This window comes from Cyanistes caeruleus, chromosome 7 (genome assembly GCF_971803275.1).
Source record: "Cyanistes caeruleus chromosome 7, bCyaCae1.hap1.1, whole genome shotgun sequence".
In the NCBI taxonomy this organism is placed as follows: domain Eukaryota; kingdom Metazoa; phylum Chordata; class Aves; order Passeriformes; family Paridae; genus Cyanistes; species Cyanistes caeruleus.
Genome location: NC_141707.1, coordinates 1,149,088 through 1,166,327, shown reverse-complemented (window position 1 = coordinate 1,166,327; position 17,240 = coordinate 1,149,088). Strand labels below are relative to the sequence as shown.

Genomic DNA, 17,240 nt, shown 5'->3' with positions numbered 1-17,240 from the left:
TTTTGAGGATTTCTCTTGAATTTTGTGGGATTTGGAGGAGACTTGAAGAAGTTGGAGGGATTTTTCCTAAATGTTGTGGAAATTGGTGGAGATTTTGTGAGATGTTGCAGGAGTTTGTTTGGGTTTTGAGAAGATGGAAGGAATTTTGTAGGATTTTTGTGGAATTTTGAGGATTTCTCTTGAATTTTGTGGGATTTGGAGGAGACTTGAAGAATTTGGAGGGAATTTTCTTAGATTTTGTGGAAATTTGTTGAGATTTTGTGAGATGGTTCTGGAATTTGGTGGGATATTGAGGAAATTCAGTGAATTTGGAGGGATTTTTCTTGAATTTTGTGGAAATTGTTGGAGATTTTGTGGGATGCTGCAGGAATGTGGTTGGGTTCTGAGAAGATTTAGGGAATTGTGTGGGGCTTGTACAGAATTTGGTGGGATTTCTCTTGAATTTTGTGGGATTTCTATTGAATTTTATGGGATGTTTGTGGGATGTTTGTGAGATGTTTGTAGGATGTTTGTGGTATTTGGAGGAGACTTGAAGAATTTTGCGGGATTTTTCTTGAAATGTTTGGAAATTGGTGGAGATTTTGTGAGATGTTGCAGGAATTTGGTTGGGTTTTGGAGAAGATGGAAGGAATTTTGTTGGATTTTTGTGGAATTTTGAGGATTTCTCTTGAATTTTGTGGGATTTGGAGGAGACTTGAAGAATTTGGAGGGAATTTTCTTAGATTTTGTGGAAATTTGTTGAGATTTTGTGAGATGGTTCTGGAATTTGGTGGGATATTGAGGAAATTCAGTGAATTTGGAGGGATTTTTCTTGAATTTTGTGGAAATTGTTGGAGATTTTGTGGGATGTTGCAGGAATTTGGTAGGGTTTTGAGAAGGTTTAGGGAATTTTGTGGCATTTTTCTGCAATTTTGTGAGGCATTTCCAGAATGTTTGGTGATACTGAGGTGATTTGGTGGTATGTTTCTGGAATTTTGTGGGATTTTTCTGGGATTTGTACGAGACTTGAAGAATTTGGAGGGATTTTTCTTGAATTTTGTGGAAATTGTTGGAGATTTTGTGGGATGTTGCAGGAATGTGGTTGGGTTTTGAGAAGATGTAGGGAATTTTGTGGCATTTTTCTGGAATTTTGAGGGGCTTTCAAGAACTTTGTGAGAGTTTTCTTGAATTCAGTGGAAATTTGTTGAGATTTTGTGAGATGGTTCTGGAATTTGGTGGGATTTTTGTGGGATTTGGAGGATTTGTCTTGAATTTTGTGGGATTTGGAGGAGACTTGAAGAATTTGGAGGGAATTTTCTTGAATTTTTTGGATATTGGTGGAGATTTTGTGAGATGCTGCAGGAATGTGGTTGGGTTTTGAGAAGATTTAGGGATTTTTGTGGGATTTTCGTGGAATTTTCAGCAGCTTTCAAGTATTTTGTGAGAGTCTTCTTGAATTTTGTGTAAATTTCCGGAGATTTTGTGAGATGTTGCAGGAATTTGGTGGGATTTTTGTGGAATTTTGAGGAATTCTCTTGAATTTTGTGGGATTTGGAGGAGACTTGAAGAAGTTGGAGGGATTTTTCCTAAATGTTGTGGAAATTGGTGGAGATTTTGTGAGATGTTGCAGGAATTTGTTTGGATTTTGAGAAGATGTAGGGAATTTTGTTGGATTTTTGTGGAATTTTGAGGATTTCTCTTGAATTTTGTGGGATTTGGAGGAGACTTGAAGAATTTTGCAGGATTTTTCTTGAATTTTGTGGAAATTGTTGGAGATTTTGTGAGATGTCTGTGGAATTTTGTAATGTTTTGAGAAGATGTAGGAAATTTTGTGGCATTTTTCTGGAATTTTGAGGGGCTTTCAATAACTTTGTGAGCGTTGTCTTGAATTTAGTGGAACTTTGTTGAGATTTTGTGAGATGGTTCTGGAATTTGGTGGGATATTGAGGAAATTCAGTGAATTTTGAGAGATTTTTCTTGAATTTTGTGGAAATTGTTGGAGATTTTGTGGGATGCTGCAGGAATGCGGTTGGGTTTTGAGAAGATTTAGGGAATTGTGTGGGGCTTGTACAGGATTTTGTGCGATTTCTTTTGAATTTTATGGGATTTCTCTTGAATTTTGTGGGATGTTTGTGGGATGTTTGTGGGATGTTTGTTGGATGTTTGTGGTATTTGGAGGAGAGTTGAAGAATTTTGCAGGATTTTTCTTGAATTGTTTGGAAATTGGTGGAGATTTTGTGAGATGTTGCAGGAATTTGTTTGGGTTCTGAGAAGATGGAAGGAATTTTGTTGGATTTTTGTGGAATTTTGAGGATTTCTCTTGAATTTTGTGGGATTTGGAGGAGACTTGAAGAATTTTGCGGGATTTTTCTTGAATTTTGTGGAAATTGGTGGAGATTTTGTGAGATGTCTGTGGAATTTTGTAATGTTTTGAGCAGATTTAGGGAATTTTGTGGCATTTTTCTGTAATTTTGAGGGGCTTTTCCAGAATGTTTGGTGATATTGAGGAGATTTTGTGGGATGTTTCTGGAATTTTGTGGGATTTTTCTGGGATTTGTACGAGACTTGAAGAATTTGGATGGATTTTTCTTGAATTTTTTGGATATTGGTGGAGATTTTGTGGGATGTTGCAGGAATGTGGTTGGGTTTTGAGAAGATGTAGGGAATTTTGTGGCATTTTTCTGGAATTTTGAGGGGCTTTCAAGAACTTTGTGAGAGTTTTCTTGAATTCAGTGGCAATTTGTTGAGATTTTGTGAGATGGTTCTGGAATTTGGTGGGATTTTTGTGGGATTTGGAGGATTTGTCTTGAATTTTGTGGGATTTGGAGGAGACTTGAAGAATTTGGAGGGAATTTTCTTGAATTTTTTGGATATTGGTGGAGATTTTGTGAGATGCTGCAGGAATGTGGTTGGGTTTTGAGAAGATTTAGAGATTTTTGTGGGATTTTCGTGGAATTTTCAGCAGCTTTCAAGTATTTTGTGAGAGTCTTCTTGAATTTTGTGGAAATTTCCGGAGATTTTGTGAGATGTTGCAGGAATTTTGTGGGATTTTTGTGGGATTTTGAGGATTTCTCTTGAATTTTGTGGGATTTGGAGGAGACTTGAAGAAGTTGGAGGGATTTTTCCTAAATGTTGTGGAAATTGGTGGAGATTTTGTGAGATGTTGCAGGAGTTTGTTTGGGTTTTGAGAAGATGGAAGGAATTTCGTAGGATTTTTGTGGAATTTTGAGGATTTCTCTTGAATTTTGTGGGATTTGGAGGAGACTTGAAGAATTTGGAGGGAATTTTCTTAGATTTTGTGGAAATTTGTTGAGATTTTGTGAGATGGTTCTGGAATTTGGTGGGATATTGAGGAAATTCAGTGAATTTGGAGGGATTTTTCTTGAATTTTGTGGAAATTCTTGGAGATTTTGTGGGATGCTGCAGGAATGTGGTTGGGTTCTGAGAAGATTTAGGGAATTGTGTGGGGCTTGTACAGAATTTGGTGGGATTTCTCTTGAATTTTGTGGGATTTCTATTGAATTTTATGGGATGTTTGTGGGATGTTTGTGAGATGTTTGTAGGATGTTTGTGGTATTTGGAGGAGACTTGAAGAATTTTGCGGGATTTTTCTTGAAATGTTTGGATATTGGTGGAGATTTTGTGAGATGCTGCAGGAATGTGGTTGGGTTTTGAGAAGATTTAGGGATTTTTGTGGGATTTTTGTGGAATTTTCAGCAGCTTTCAAGTATTTTGTGAGAGTCTTCTTGAATTTTGTGGAAATTTCCGGAGATTTTGTGAGATGTTGCAGGAATTTTGTGGGATTTTTGTGGAATTTTGAGGAATTCTCTTGAATTTTGTGGGATTTGGAGGAGACTTGAAGAATTTTGCGGGATTTTTCTTGAATTTTGTGGAAATTGGTGGAGATTTTGTGAGATGTTGCAGGAATTTGTTTGGATTTTGAGAAGATGTAGGGAATTTTGTTGGATTTTCGTGGAATTTTGAGGATTTCTCTTGAATTTTGTGGGATTTGGAGCAGACTTGAAGAATTTTGCGGGAATTTTCTTAGATTTTGTGGAAATGTGTGGAGATTTTGTGAGATGTCTGTGGAATTTTGTAATGTTTTGAGAAGATGTAGGGAATTTTGTGGCATTTTTCTGGAATTTTGAGGGGCTTTCAAGAACTTTGTGAGCGTTGTCTTGAATTTAGTGGAAATTTGTTGAGATTTTGTGAGATGGTTCTGGAATTTGGTGGGATATTGAGGAAATTCAGTGAATTTTGAGAGATTTTTCTTGAATTTTGTGGAAATTGTTGGAGATTTTGTGGGATGCTGCAGGAATGCGGTTGGGTTTTGAGAAGATTTAGGGAATTGTGTGGGGCTTGTACAGGATTTTGTGCGATTTCTTTTGAATTTTATGGGATTTCTCTTGAATTTTGTGGGATGTTTGTGGGATGTTTGTGGGATGTTTGTGGGATGTTTGTGGGATGTTTGTGGTATTTGGAGGAGACTTGAAGAATTTTGCGGGATTTTTCTTGAATTGTTTGGAAATTGGTGGAGATTTTGTGAGATGTTGCAGGAATTTGGTTGGGTTCTGAGAAGATGGAAGGAATTTTATGGGATTTTTGTGGAATTTTGAGGATTTCTCTTGAATTTTGTGGGATTTGGAGGAGACTTGAAGAATTTTGCGGGAATTTTTTTAGATATTGTGGAAATTGGTGGAGATTTTGTGAGGTGTCTGTGGAATTTTGTAATGTTTTGAGAAGATGTAGGGAATTTTGTGGCATTTTTCTGGAATTTTGAGGGGCTTTCAAGAACTTTGTGAGCGTTTTCTTGAATTTAGTGGAAATTTGTTGAGATTTTGTGAGATGGTTCTGGAATTTGGTGGGATTTTTGTGGGATTTGGAGGATTTGTCTTGAATTTTGTGGGATTTGGAGGAGACTTGAAGAATTTGGAGGGAATTTTCTTGAATTTTTTGGAAATGTGTGGAGATTTTGTGAGATGTCGGTAGAATTTTGTAATGTTTTGAGAAGATGTAGGGAATTTTGTGGCATTTTTCTGGAATTTTGAGGGGCTTTCAAGAACTTTGTGAGCGTTGTCTTGAATTTAGTGGAAATTTGTTGAGATTTTGTGAGATGGTTCTGGAATTTGGTGGGATATTGAGGAAATTCAGTGAATTTTGAGAGATTTTTCTTGAATTTTGTGGAAATTGGTGGAGATTTTGTGAGATGTTGCAGGAATTTGTTTGGATTTTGAGAAGATGTAGGGAATTTTGTTGGATTTTCGTGGAATTTTGAGGATTTCTCTTGAATTTTGTGGGATTTGGAGGAGACTTGAAGAATTTTGCGGGAATTTTTTTAGATATTGTGGAAATTGGTGGAGATTTTGTGAGGTGTCTGTGGAATTTTGTAATGTTTTGAGAAGATGTAGGGAATTTTGTGGCATTTTTCTGGAATTTTGAGGGGCTTTCAAGAACTTTGTGAGAGTTTTTTTTAATTTTTTGGAACTTTGTTGAGATTTTGTGAGATGGTTCTGGAGTTTGGTGGGATATTGAGGAAATTCAGTGAATTTTGAGGGATTTTTCTTGAATTTTGTGGAAATTGTTGGAGATTTTGTGGGATGTTGCAGGAATGTGGTTGGGTTCTGAGAAGATTTAGGGAATTGTGTGGGGCTTGTACAGAATTTGGTGGGATTTCTCTTGAATTTTGTGGGATTTCTATTGAATTTTATGGGATGTTTGTGGGATGTTTGTGAGATGTTTGTAGGATGTTTGTGGTATTTGGAGGAGACTTGAAGAATTTTGCGGGATTTTTCTTGAAATGTTTGGAAATTGGTGGAGATTTTGTGAGATGTTGCAGGAATTTGGTTGGGTTTTGAGAAGATGGAAGGAATTTTGTTGGATTTTTGTGGAATTTTGAGGATTTCTCTTGAATTTTGTGGGATTTGGAGGAGACTTGAAGAATTTGGAGGGAATTTTCTTAGATTTTGTGGAAATTTGTTGAGATTTTGTGAGATGGTTCTGGAATTTGGTGGGATATTGAGGAAATTCAGTGAATTTGGAGGGAATTTTCTTGAATTTTGTGGAAATTTCCAGAGATTTTGTGGGATGTTGCAGGAATGTGGTTGGGTTCTGAGAAGATTTAGGGAATTGTGTGGGGCTTGTACAGAATTTCGTGGGATTTCTCTTGAATTTTGTGGGATTTCTATTGAATTTTATGGGATGTTTGTGGGATGTTTGTGAGATGTTTGTAGGATGTTTGTGGTATTTGGAGGAGACTTGAAGAATTTTGCGGGATTTTTCTTGAAATGTTTGGAAATTGGTGGAGATTTTGTGAGATGTTGCAGGAATTTGGTTGGGTTTTGAGAAGATGTAGGGAATTTTGTTGGATTTTTGTGGAATTTTGAGGATTTCTCTTGAATTTTGTGGGATTTGGAGGAGACTTGAAGAATTTTGCGGGAATTTTCTTAGATTTTGTGGAAATTTGTTGAGATTTTGTGAGATGGTTCTGGAATTTGGTGGGACTTTTGTGGGATTTTGAGGATTTGTCTTGAATTTTGTGGGATTTGGAGGAGACTTGAAGAATTTGGAGGGAATTTTCTTGAATTTTTTGGATATTGGTGGAGATTTTGTGAGATGCTGCAGGAATGTGGTTGGGTTTTGAGAAGATTTAGGGATTTTTGTGGGATTTTTGTGGAATTTTCAGCAGCTTTCAAGTATTTTGTGAGAGTCTTCTTGAATTTTGTGGAAATTTCCGGAGATTTTGTGAGATGTTGCAGGAATTTTGTGGGATTTTTGTGGAATTTTGAGGAATTCTCTTGAATTTTGTGGGATTTGGAGGAGACTTGAAGAATTTTGCGGGATTTTTCTTGAATTTTGTGGAAATTGGTGGAGATTTTGTGAGATGTTGCAGGAATTTGTTTGGATTTTGAGAAGATGTAGGGAATTTTGTTGGATTTTCGTGGAATTTTGAGGATTTCTCTTGAATTTTGTGGGATTTGGAGCAGACTTGAAGAATTTTGCGGGAATTTTCTTAGATTTTGTGGAAATGTGTGGAGATTTTGTGAGATGTCTGTGGAATTTTGTAATGTTTTGAGAAGATGTAGGGAATTTTGTGGCATTTTTCTGGAATTTTGAGGGGCTTTCAAGAACTTTGTGAGCGTTGTCTTGAATTTAGTGGAAATTTGTTGAGATTTTGTGAGATGGTTCTGGAATTTGGTGGGATATTGAGGAAATTCAGTGAATTTTGAGAGATTTTTCTTGAATTTTGTGGAAATTGTTGGAGATTTTGTGGGATGCTGCAGGAATGCGGTTGGGTTTTGAGAAGATTTAGGGAATTGTGTGGGGCTTGTACAGGATTTTGTGCGATTTCTTTTGAATTTTATGGGATTTCTCTTGAATTTTGTGGGATGTTTGTGGGATGTTTGTGGGATGTTTGTGGGATGTTTGTGGGATGTTTGTGGTATTTGGAGGAGACTTGAAGAATTTTGCGGGATTTTTCTTGAATTGTTTGGAAATTGGTGGAGATTTTGTGAGATGTTGCAGGAATTTGGTTGGGTTCTGAGAAGATGGAAGGAATTTTATGGGATTTTTGTGGAATTTTGAGGATTTCTCTTGAATTTTGTGGGATTTGGAGGAGACTTGAAGAATTTTGCGGGAATTTTTTTAGATATTGTGGAAATTGGTGGAGATTTTGTGAGGTGTCTGTGGAATTTTGTAATGTTTTGAGAAGATGTAGGGAATTTTGTGGCATTTTTCTGGAATTTTGAGGGGCTTTCAAGAACTTTGTGAGCGTTTTCTTGAATTTAGTGGAAATTTGTTGAGATTTTGTGAGATGGTTCTGGAATTTGGTGGGATTTTTGTGGGATTTGGAGGATTTGTCTTGAATTTTGTGGGATTTGGAGGAGACTTGAAGAATTTGGAGGGAATTTTCTTGAATTTTTTGGAAATGTGTGGAGATTTTGTGAGATGTCGGTAGAATTTTGTAATGTTTTGAGAAGATGTAGGGAATTTTGTGGCATTTTTCTGGAATTTTGAGGGGCTTTCAAGAACTTTGTGAGCGTTGTCTTGAATTTAGTGGAAATTTGTTGAGATTTTGTGAGATGGTTCTGGAATTTGGTGGGATATTGAGGAAATTCAGTGAATTTTGAGAGATTTTTCTTGAATTTTGTGGAAATTGGTGGAGATTTTGTGAGATGTTGCAGGAATTTGTTTGGATTTTGAGAAGATGTAGGGAATTTTGTTGGATTTTCGTGGAATTTTGAGGATTTCTCTTGAATTTTGTGGGATTTGGAGGAGACTTGAAGAATTTTGCGGGAATTTTTTTAGATATTGTGGAAATTGGTGGAGATTTTGTGAGGTGTCTGTGGAATTTTGTAATGTTTTGAGAAGATGTAGGGAATTTTGTGGCATTTTTCTGGAATTTTGAGGGGCTTTCAAGAACTTTGTGAGAGTTTTTTTTAATTTTTTGGAACTTTGTTGAGATTTTGTGAGATGGTTCTGGAGTTTGGTGGGATATTGAGGAAATTCAGTGAATTTTGAGGGATTTTTCTTGAATTTTGTGGAAATTGTTGGAGATTTTGTGGGATGTTGCAGGAATGTGGTTGGGTTCTGAGAAGATTTAGGGAATTGTGTGGGGCTTGTACAGAATTTGGTGGGATTTCTCTTGAATTTTGTGGGATTTCTATTGAATTTTATGGGATGTTTGTGGGATGTTTGTGAGATGTTTGTAGGATGTTTGTGGTATTTGGAGGAGACTTGAAGAATTTTGCGGGATTTTTCTTGAAATGTTTGGAAATTGGTGGAGATTTTGTGAGATGTTGCAGGAATTTGGTTGGGTTTTGAGAAGATGGAAGGAATTTTGTTGGATTTTTGTGGAATTTTGAGGATTTCTCTTGAATTTTGTGGGATTTGGAGGAGACTTGAAGAATTTGGAGGGAATTTTCTTAGATTTTGTGGAAATTTGTTGAGATTTTGTGAGATGGTTCTGGAATTTGGTGGGATATTGAGGAAATTCAGTGAATTTGGAGGGAATTTTCTTGAATTTTGTGGAAATTTCCAGAGATTTTGTGGGATGTTGCAGGAATGTGGTTGGGTTCTGAGAAGATTTAGGGAATTGTGTGGGGCTTGTACAGAATTTCGTGGGATTTCTCTTGAATTTTGTGGGATTTCTATTGAATTTTATGGGATGTTTGTGGGATGTTTGTGAGATGTTTGTAGGATGTTTGTGGTATTTGGAGGAGACTTGAAGAATTTTGCGGGATTTTTCTTGAAATGTTTGGAAATTGGTGGAGATTTTGTGAGATGTTGCAGGAATTTGGTTGGGTTTTGAGAAGATGTAGGGAATTTTGTTGGATTTTTGTGGAATTTTGAGGATTTCTCTTGAATTTTGTGGGATTTGGAGGAGACTTGAAGAATTTTGCGGGAATTTTCTTAGATTTTGTGGAAATTTGTTGAGATTTTGTGAGATGGTTCTGGAATTTGGTGGGACTTTTGTGGGATTTTGAGGATTTGTCTTGAATTTTGTGGGATTTGGAGGAGACTTGAAGAATTTGGAGGGAATTTTCTTGAATTTTTTGGATATTGGTGGAGATTTTGTGAGATGCTGCAGGAATGTGGTTGGGTTTTGAGAAGATTTAGGGATTTTTGTGGGATATTGGTGGAATTTTCAGCAGCTTTCAAGTATTTTGTGAGAGTCTTCTTGAATTTTGTGGAAATTTCCGGAGATTTTGTGAGATGGTTCTGCAATTTTGTGGGATTTTTGTGGGATTTGGAGGAGACGAATAATTTTTAGGTATTTTTCCTACATGTTGTGGAAATTGGTGGAGATTTTGTGAGATGTTGCAGGAATTTGGTTGGGTTCTGAGAAGATGGAAGGAATTTTGTTGGATTTTTGTGGAATTTTGTGGGATTTCTCTTGAATTTTGTGGGATTTGGAGGAGACTTGAAGAATTTGGAGGGAATTTTCTTGAATTTTTTGGATATTGGTGGAGATTTTGTGAGATGCTGCAGGAATTTGTTTGGGTTTTGAGAAGATTTAGGGATTTTTGTGGAACTTCCCAGGAATTTTGTAGGATTTTTCTGGAATTCTGTGGGATTCTGAACAGAGTTGAAGAATTTTGAGGAATTTTTCTTAGATTTTTTGGATACTTGTGGTGGTTTTGTGTGATTTTTGTGGAATTTTGTGGGATATTGAGGCGACTTAGGGATCTTGAGGGATTTTTCATGTATTTTGTGGGAATTTGTGGAGATTTGGTGGGATTTTTTCCAGAATTTGGTCGTGTTTTGAGAAGATTTAGGGAATTTTGTGTGATTTTGTGGGATCCAACGGATGTTTTGTGGGATGTTCCTGTGAATTGGTATGGTTTTGAGAAGATTTAGGGAATTTTGTGGGACTTCTCTGGAATTTTGTAAGGTTTTTCAAGGACTTTTTGGGATTCTGAATGGACTTGAAGAATTTTGAGGAATTTTTCTTAGATTGTGTGGAAACTTGTGGTGGTTTTGTGTGATTTTTTTGGAATTTTGTGGGATATTGAGGAGATTTAGGGAATTTTGTGACATGTTCCTGGAATTTGGTGTGGTTTTAAGGGGATTTAGGGAATTTTCTGGGATTTTTCTTGAATTGTATGGAAACTTGTGTAGATTTTGCGGGGTGTTTCTGGAAGTTTTCAAGGTTTTGAGAAGATTTTAGGATTTTTGTGGGATTTTTCAGGATTTTTGTGGATTTGTCTGGAATTCTGTGGGATTCTGAACAGACTTGAAGAATTTTGAGGATTTTTTTTTAGATTTTGTGGGAATTTGTGGAGATTCTGTGGGATTTTTGTGGAATTTGGTGGGCCTTTTCAAGGACTTTGTGTGGTTTTGAGGAGAGTTGAAATATTTTGAGGAATTTTTCTTAGATTTTGTGGAAACTTGTGGAGGTTTTGTGTGATTTTTGTGGAATTTTGTGGGATATTGAAGCGATTTAGGGATCTTGAGGGATTTTTCATGTATTTTGTGGGAATTTGTGGAGATTTGGTATGATTTTTTCTAGATTTTGGTCTTGTTTTGAGAAGATTTAGGGAATTTTGTGGGATGTTCTGGGAATTGGTGGAGATTTTGTGACGCATTCTTATCATTCCATTGGTGATTGTGTTGATTGTCCAGATACGTTTTAGGGATGATCCATGGCTGTCGTCTTCCCAACAGGGTAATCTTCTTTCACAGTAAAGGTTTTAGATTTAAATGTAGCTTTCGAAATGGCACAAGTCTGCCGCCACTCACATTATGGTCCAAGCACAACTTCCTTTCCAGGGTTTTGTGTGGCTCAGAAGCCATCTATGCTTGTTGCTGAATTGATAAGAGCTTTGTAACAGTAAAATATTTTACCCAGCCACTACTTCCACCACAAAAAACCAACCAAACAAAAAGAATAGACATCTTGACTTGTTGTGTAGGTCATGATGCAGAAAATTGGTCAAAGATTATTTCGGGGGGGAAAAAAAGGGTGTTGTGCTGCTTATGGTAATTTAAAAAACTTACGGACTTCAGTGCTAAAAATTAGAATCTAGGCCTTTGAGGAGATTTATTTGTTCTTGCAATTTTCCTTGTTGAATGGAGTTGACTAAGATATTTGAGATGTTTTTTCACTGTATTGCATCAAAGCAATTGAAATAAGCATCTGAAATGTAGTTTTTATGTCTGAACAGACCAGCCTTTTCAAATACTGGCTTCAAAATCCTGACCTGAAAGAATGTGCTTCAGACAAAACCAACCAAGATGAGCTTAACGCTTGGATGCTAGGAAAAAACCCCTCAACTAAACAAATCTCTAATCACTTTTTTTAATATGAAAAATAAAACTTGGTTGAAGATTCTGTTACTTAAAGTAGGTGATAGTGTTCAGTAGTGTGAAATCTGACCTTCAATTTTTCATGTCCTTTTCTCTTTTTTTCTGCTATGAAAACCCCTCTAAGTCACACATGTTCATTTGTTACATCATTGATACTTGTGGTACCTACTGCATTAGTTACTGCATACTAGAATATGATTTGTGGTTTATAGAATCTTTGCCCAGTCCTCAGGAGGTCTCCTGGCAGATCTCTTGTGCCCTCTTGCAAGACATTTATACTATTCCTAGAAGCCCAGGACAAATTCCACTTACACTGTTCTTAATTGGATTAATAGATGTTGATTAAGGAAGGAACAACCTAGATAAATTATATTGGGGAAAAATACAGTCTTGGAAGGATTCTTAAAGGTTGCATTGCATTCTGCTTAAGTTGATGGGGCAAGGTTAGATTTGATTTTCATTCAGGTGTTGACTCTGGTTCATGGAAGGGTCACCAGTCTAAATATCACACGGCCTGTCAGCAATGACTTCAGCTGTTGTGTACATTTGTCTTTGTTTATTCAACCCTAAAATATCTAAATCCTCTGAGAAATTGAAGAATGTTATCACATGACTGAGTTTCTTGTCAAACTGAAACACAGAAAAGCTTTACATTTAAGATAAATGGGTCTCAGGTTCTGACAGAGGAAGTGGTTTTAAATGATAATGCACATCCATGAAATAGGCAGCAGTGTATCATTAGGTTTAGAGTAGTTACTTAAGTCCACTACAAATAAGATTGTTTTAAAAGGGAAGATTAAACCTGAGCCACATCCTCTGTGGGAAGGTGTGTATGTATGTGTATATATATATATATATATATATATATATATATATACACACACCTTCAAAGGAATATATATATCCTCCCTTTGAAAGAGAGTACCGTGAATTTAGGGTTCCAACTAGTCTCTAACAGTTGTGGTGGTTTTGTTTTACTGTTTGCTGGTTTGGTTTTTTGGGGGGGTTGTTTGTTTCTAAATGGTTATGCATTGTTGCAGGGTATTTTCCTAGGAATTTAAAGAACATGTGGATGTTCAGTTTGTACAAATAACCAGTGGTGGTTTGCAGTGACCCATTTTGGAAATACATTGCTTTTGGCATCTCCTAGCTTAGGGAAGACAAATGCATAGGAACTATTTCTGTAGTATTTATTCTGAAACATGTAATCAGCTGATGCAACCAAATTTGAACAAATGCTCAAGAAAAAGGAGTGATTATCTTACTTGTTATAAAACAAATTATACTATTTTAAGAACTTTAAGTCTGATTTCAAAGCAATGATATATAGTATAAGCCATAAACAAAAATAGGTTTCTACCTGTAAATCCCTGAAGCATTAACACATAAACTTTTTAATTAACAAGAATTTTGTAGTTCTTGGCATATAAATAGAATTAAAATCTCCATGCAAATGCTCTTTATGTTGCCTTGCCTCCGTGTTAATACCATACCAGTAATCACACAGGTGGAATGTAATGGTAATGTGAAGCTGAATAACACATACTGTGAAATGAAAGCAAGGGATGCTTCACTAATGCTGACTTTCATGTGCATGGTATGAACATATGGTTGAGTGTGGAAGAGAATGAAATAGCTGTTAGTGTTATGGTGGGATTTGTTTTCCATACTTAGGATAATCTACTGATCTCGCACTGGTTTTTTTATATCGCTAAAGGTTTGTAGAGAGAGAATCAAATCTGTGAAATCAACCTATGTGAGCTTGTGATCCTGGTGACACAGCCATTTCATATTGAGCTTGTTGCAGCTGCCACCAATCCTACTTATGAACAGAAATCTTCTGGAATCTTCACCTGATCATTTCACCTGATACCTGGTTTATGAAGACTGAGATACTGTTGAATGTCTTGCCGTGCTAACTCGGAAAAAAATGTACCGTGTATAGTATATTATGTCTAAAAGTGAAATTAAAGCTCTTAGTGAAGATGCTATTTTAATTTTCAGGTTCGCTGGATGATGTACTGGATTGTGTGTGCTCTTTATATAGTTACTGAAACGATAACTGACCTAACAGTCTCTTGGTAAGACCCTGCTTTTTATGAACTGTAGAGGAAACTATATTTGTTTCTGATGTTTTTGGAGTTGTATTGATTTATTTTATATAAAGAAGTCACGTTAATTTAATAGCCCATTTTACAGGAAAAGATCTTGGTGCATAGATGAACAGCATCTGCTTTCAAATTTGCTATACACTGTTACTTGAAGTAGGGATTATAACATTTCTAGCTCCACTGTAGAAACTGAATACGAGAATGAAACTCTTATAAGGATGGCCTAGAATTTCTCTGTGTAGGAATATATAATGAAAAACAAGCATATTAACTGTTTTGATTGCTTAAATGACAGTCCATAAATCCGTAACTCATTTAATTTCTGTCTGATGTAACTTCTTGTATTTGAAGAATCCTAAATGCTAATATAATTGTGTTTTTTTAATAGATCTCTTTATAAAGATTAGTTACTGTGCATTTTCTACTGCAGTTGTTAATTTTGTGCAACCTTTAACTTGTCTGTAGGTTTCCACTGTACTATGAATTGAAGATAGCTTTTGTTACCTGGCTCCTTTCCCCATATACTAGAGGGACAAGTTTAATCTACAGAAAATTCCTCCACCCACTGCTTTCTTCTAAAGAAAGGGTAAGAAATAACTTCTCAGATTTTTAATGCCTAATATGGAAACAACATGTGCTGAAATAAAAGCTGTTGCTAGATACAGTATAAGAGCAGAGCAGCTTGTTACTGTATTGCCAGGCAGCATGAATTTGGACTAGCGGAAGCAAGTGCACATGATTGTCCATGTCTATGCTTTTGTTTAACTTGCCTGAGCAGACCAGGTCCTGCTTCCTATTAACATGAGAGTTTCGTGTGCCCTGCTCTACTTGATGCACTCTGAGGAGCCCAGTTAAGTGGAAGTGATGCAGTTTAACTTTCTACTGCAAGCATGTGAATGTATGAACACAGCTTTACTAAAAGCTGTTAATGTTAACATTTTTTTCTAGCATAAATGAGGAATAACACTCCTCAGGATGATTGACATCAATGACTTTTTTTGGTTCGCAAACTGACAAGAGGAGAGACTTGTTTAAAGGGTAAACCAGTCTGCAGCAGTAAATACCCAAACATAAAAATAGCCAGAAGATGGTTTGCTTTAATCAAAGTATGACAGGGACACAGCTCTGCTTAGCTCTTTTTCAGCATCCTGTTTGGATGAGGGGAAAGAGCAATTAGCAAAGGTCTGAAGACAAGCACTGAGAAACCTCACACTACAGAAAAGAGCATTCCTGAAGGTCAGTGCTAGGCTTGGCCTTTATTAGGTAAAGCAGGTAGTAAGATTGTCACTGATAGGAACAGAGCAAGTATCTTGACATTCTGAATGTTGTGCAATAAACAACTTGCAACTTTGTGAGCTAGAGGGATACTTCCCTGTACTCTCCAAACTATTGGGAAGTACCTTGCAGTCTTTATCTTCAACTCCAGGCATTTACCAGAGCTGGAGATAAATGTCGTAACTGTTTTGTCCTTGGTACTTAACTATTTCAAAGCTGTGGGTTTGGAAGTTCTTTGCAAGTTGACTCTACCTTTCTAGGGAGCTGACTGAGTTCTTCATGTAAGATGATGTTATTTCTTGAAATGCATGATATTTCTTGAAGAACTTCTGTCCAACAAGTTAAGCTTACACTCTCTAAGGAACATTTTGCAACGTTTCTGAGCTGTACTGAAGTGATGTACTTTATCTTCTTGTTTGACCACATATAATAATTTTTTTAATGAGAGAGTTGTAATGAATAAAACACCTGTATACAAAGATATATCCCATTAAATATTTTCTTAAATATTTTTCTGTCTTCCTTTACTGATGGGAAAATAATACTGTGGGGTAACTTTGCTCTCTTATGAACAGCCCTCTAAAATTTAAATACGTTTTTCTTTTAGGAGATTGATGAGTACATTGTCCAAGCCAAAGAAAGAGGCTATGAGGCCATGGTGAATTTTGGAAGGCAGGAGTTGAATTTGGCAGCAACTGCTGCAGTGACAGCAGCTGTAAAGGTAAGTTTCTGCTTGCATTAATTGCTTTTGAGCTTGATATCAGTGTCATTGCACTGGGGATTTACCACTCTTATATAAAAAAGATAAATTCTGCAAGTGTATTGAAATCCTGGGACACAATTCAAGGCTTGCAGCCCTCTTCTCATAGTACGTTTGTTGTTTTTTTGTTTAAGATGGCTTGCAGTTATTTCTTGGATTATGAGGATCAATTTACTCTAAATTCAAAAGTTACCATTCAGTTTTCTGTGCAGGCTTTTAACATAGATGTCCATTGTTTCTTTTCTGTCTGTGTTGTGCTTTCTTACTGGTAAACAAACTTTTTAAAGGACTTCTGGCTTTTCTGCTGTTTTTCTCCAATCATCCTGAGGTAATGCCACATAATGAATTTAGGCATGAAGGACTACTACCATCGATAAAAATTATCTTGACACAATTAACCTGTTTGCAACTTGAGTGAATTATTAAATTATTATGCTAAGCATAAGCCTGCCTATTGGTGTTTAGAATACATTTTCTTTGCCATGGATTTGCCATTAAATTATGAAGTAATCTGTCATTTTTTCTAGATTACCTTCCCGCAAAAATTCACTACCTTTAATATTTCAGACGGCTCTGGGTCTAGAAAGACAAAATACAGGCTAATATGTAAGATTGTAACCAATTTGTGCACCACTGAAGGGAATATACTTCAGACCATGTGTATCCTACCTAATAGTAATTCAAACCAAAACACACACACACACACACACGCACACACACAAAAAAAAAGAAAAAAAGAAAAAATAAAAGGTATAGAGAGAAAAAGTTGTATGTCCAAGTGAAATCACAGGTTTAAGGCAATCATGATTAATTTCTTCCTGGGAATAAATGGAACCATTGTGCTCATAGTAACAGCACTGAAAACCTGAACACTGTCTGTAGATAACAGAAAACAACGAAGAGATCCCTGCCTGTCAAAGTCGAGTATGTACAGCTGGCATTAACTTAAATGTCTGGGCTTCTATGTGAACTTTCTGCATTAGAAATAAAAGACATTCCTAAAAACTACACTTTTACGTGCTACCTCAAAAAGCTTTGGAAAAGTAGTCGTGTATATCTTGTTTGCTCATTTTCTCTGTTCTTAAAGATGCATGTGGCTGGTATAGCATTGTAACTTTTTGTTTTAAAATATGGTCATAATGAGCCTAAAATACTGAGAAAGTGATTGCATTTGATCACTGTGTGTTTCTTCTTCATTATTCAAATTCTTAATAATGCCTTAAGACATGAAATAATTTTGAATGCAATAGAATGCACCACCAAAGGAATTAAAGTATCCAGAGTGAAAATAGGTTATTTAAACAAGCCAA

General features: G+C 36.2%; 1 protein-coding gene across 2 annotated transcripts in view; it reads left to right on the top strand.

The window, feature by feature from the left end:
• LOC147652052 (receptor expression-enhancing protein 3-like) overlaps positions 1-17,240 on the top strand; it is a 165,733-nt gene that overhangs the window by 134,111 nt on the left and 14,382 nt on the right. For both annotated transcript variants that reach the window (XM_086897709.1, XM_086897711.1), the window contains exons 2-5: positions 11,101-11,143; positions 13,789-13,865; positions 14,361-14,481; positions 15,778-15,891. In XM_086897709.1, the coding sequence (XP_086753835.1) occupies positions 11,114-11,143; positions 13,789-13,865; positions 14,361-14,481; positions 15,778-15,891 (342 nt within the window). In that variant the 5' untranslated portion in view covers positions 11,101-11,113. The remainder of the gene's footprint in view (positions 1-11,100; positions 11,144-13,788; positions 13,866-14,360; positions 14,482-15,777; positions 15,892-17,240) is intronic.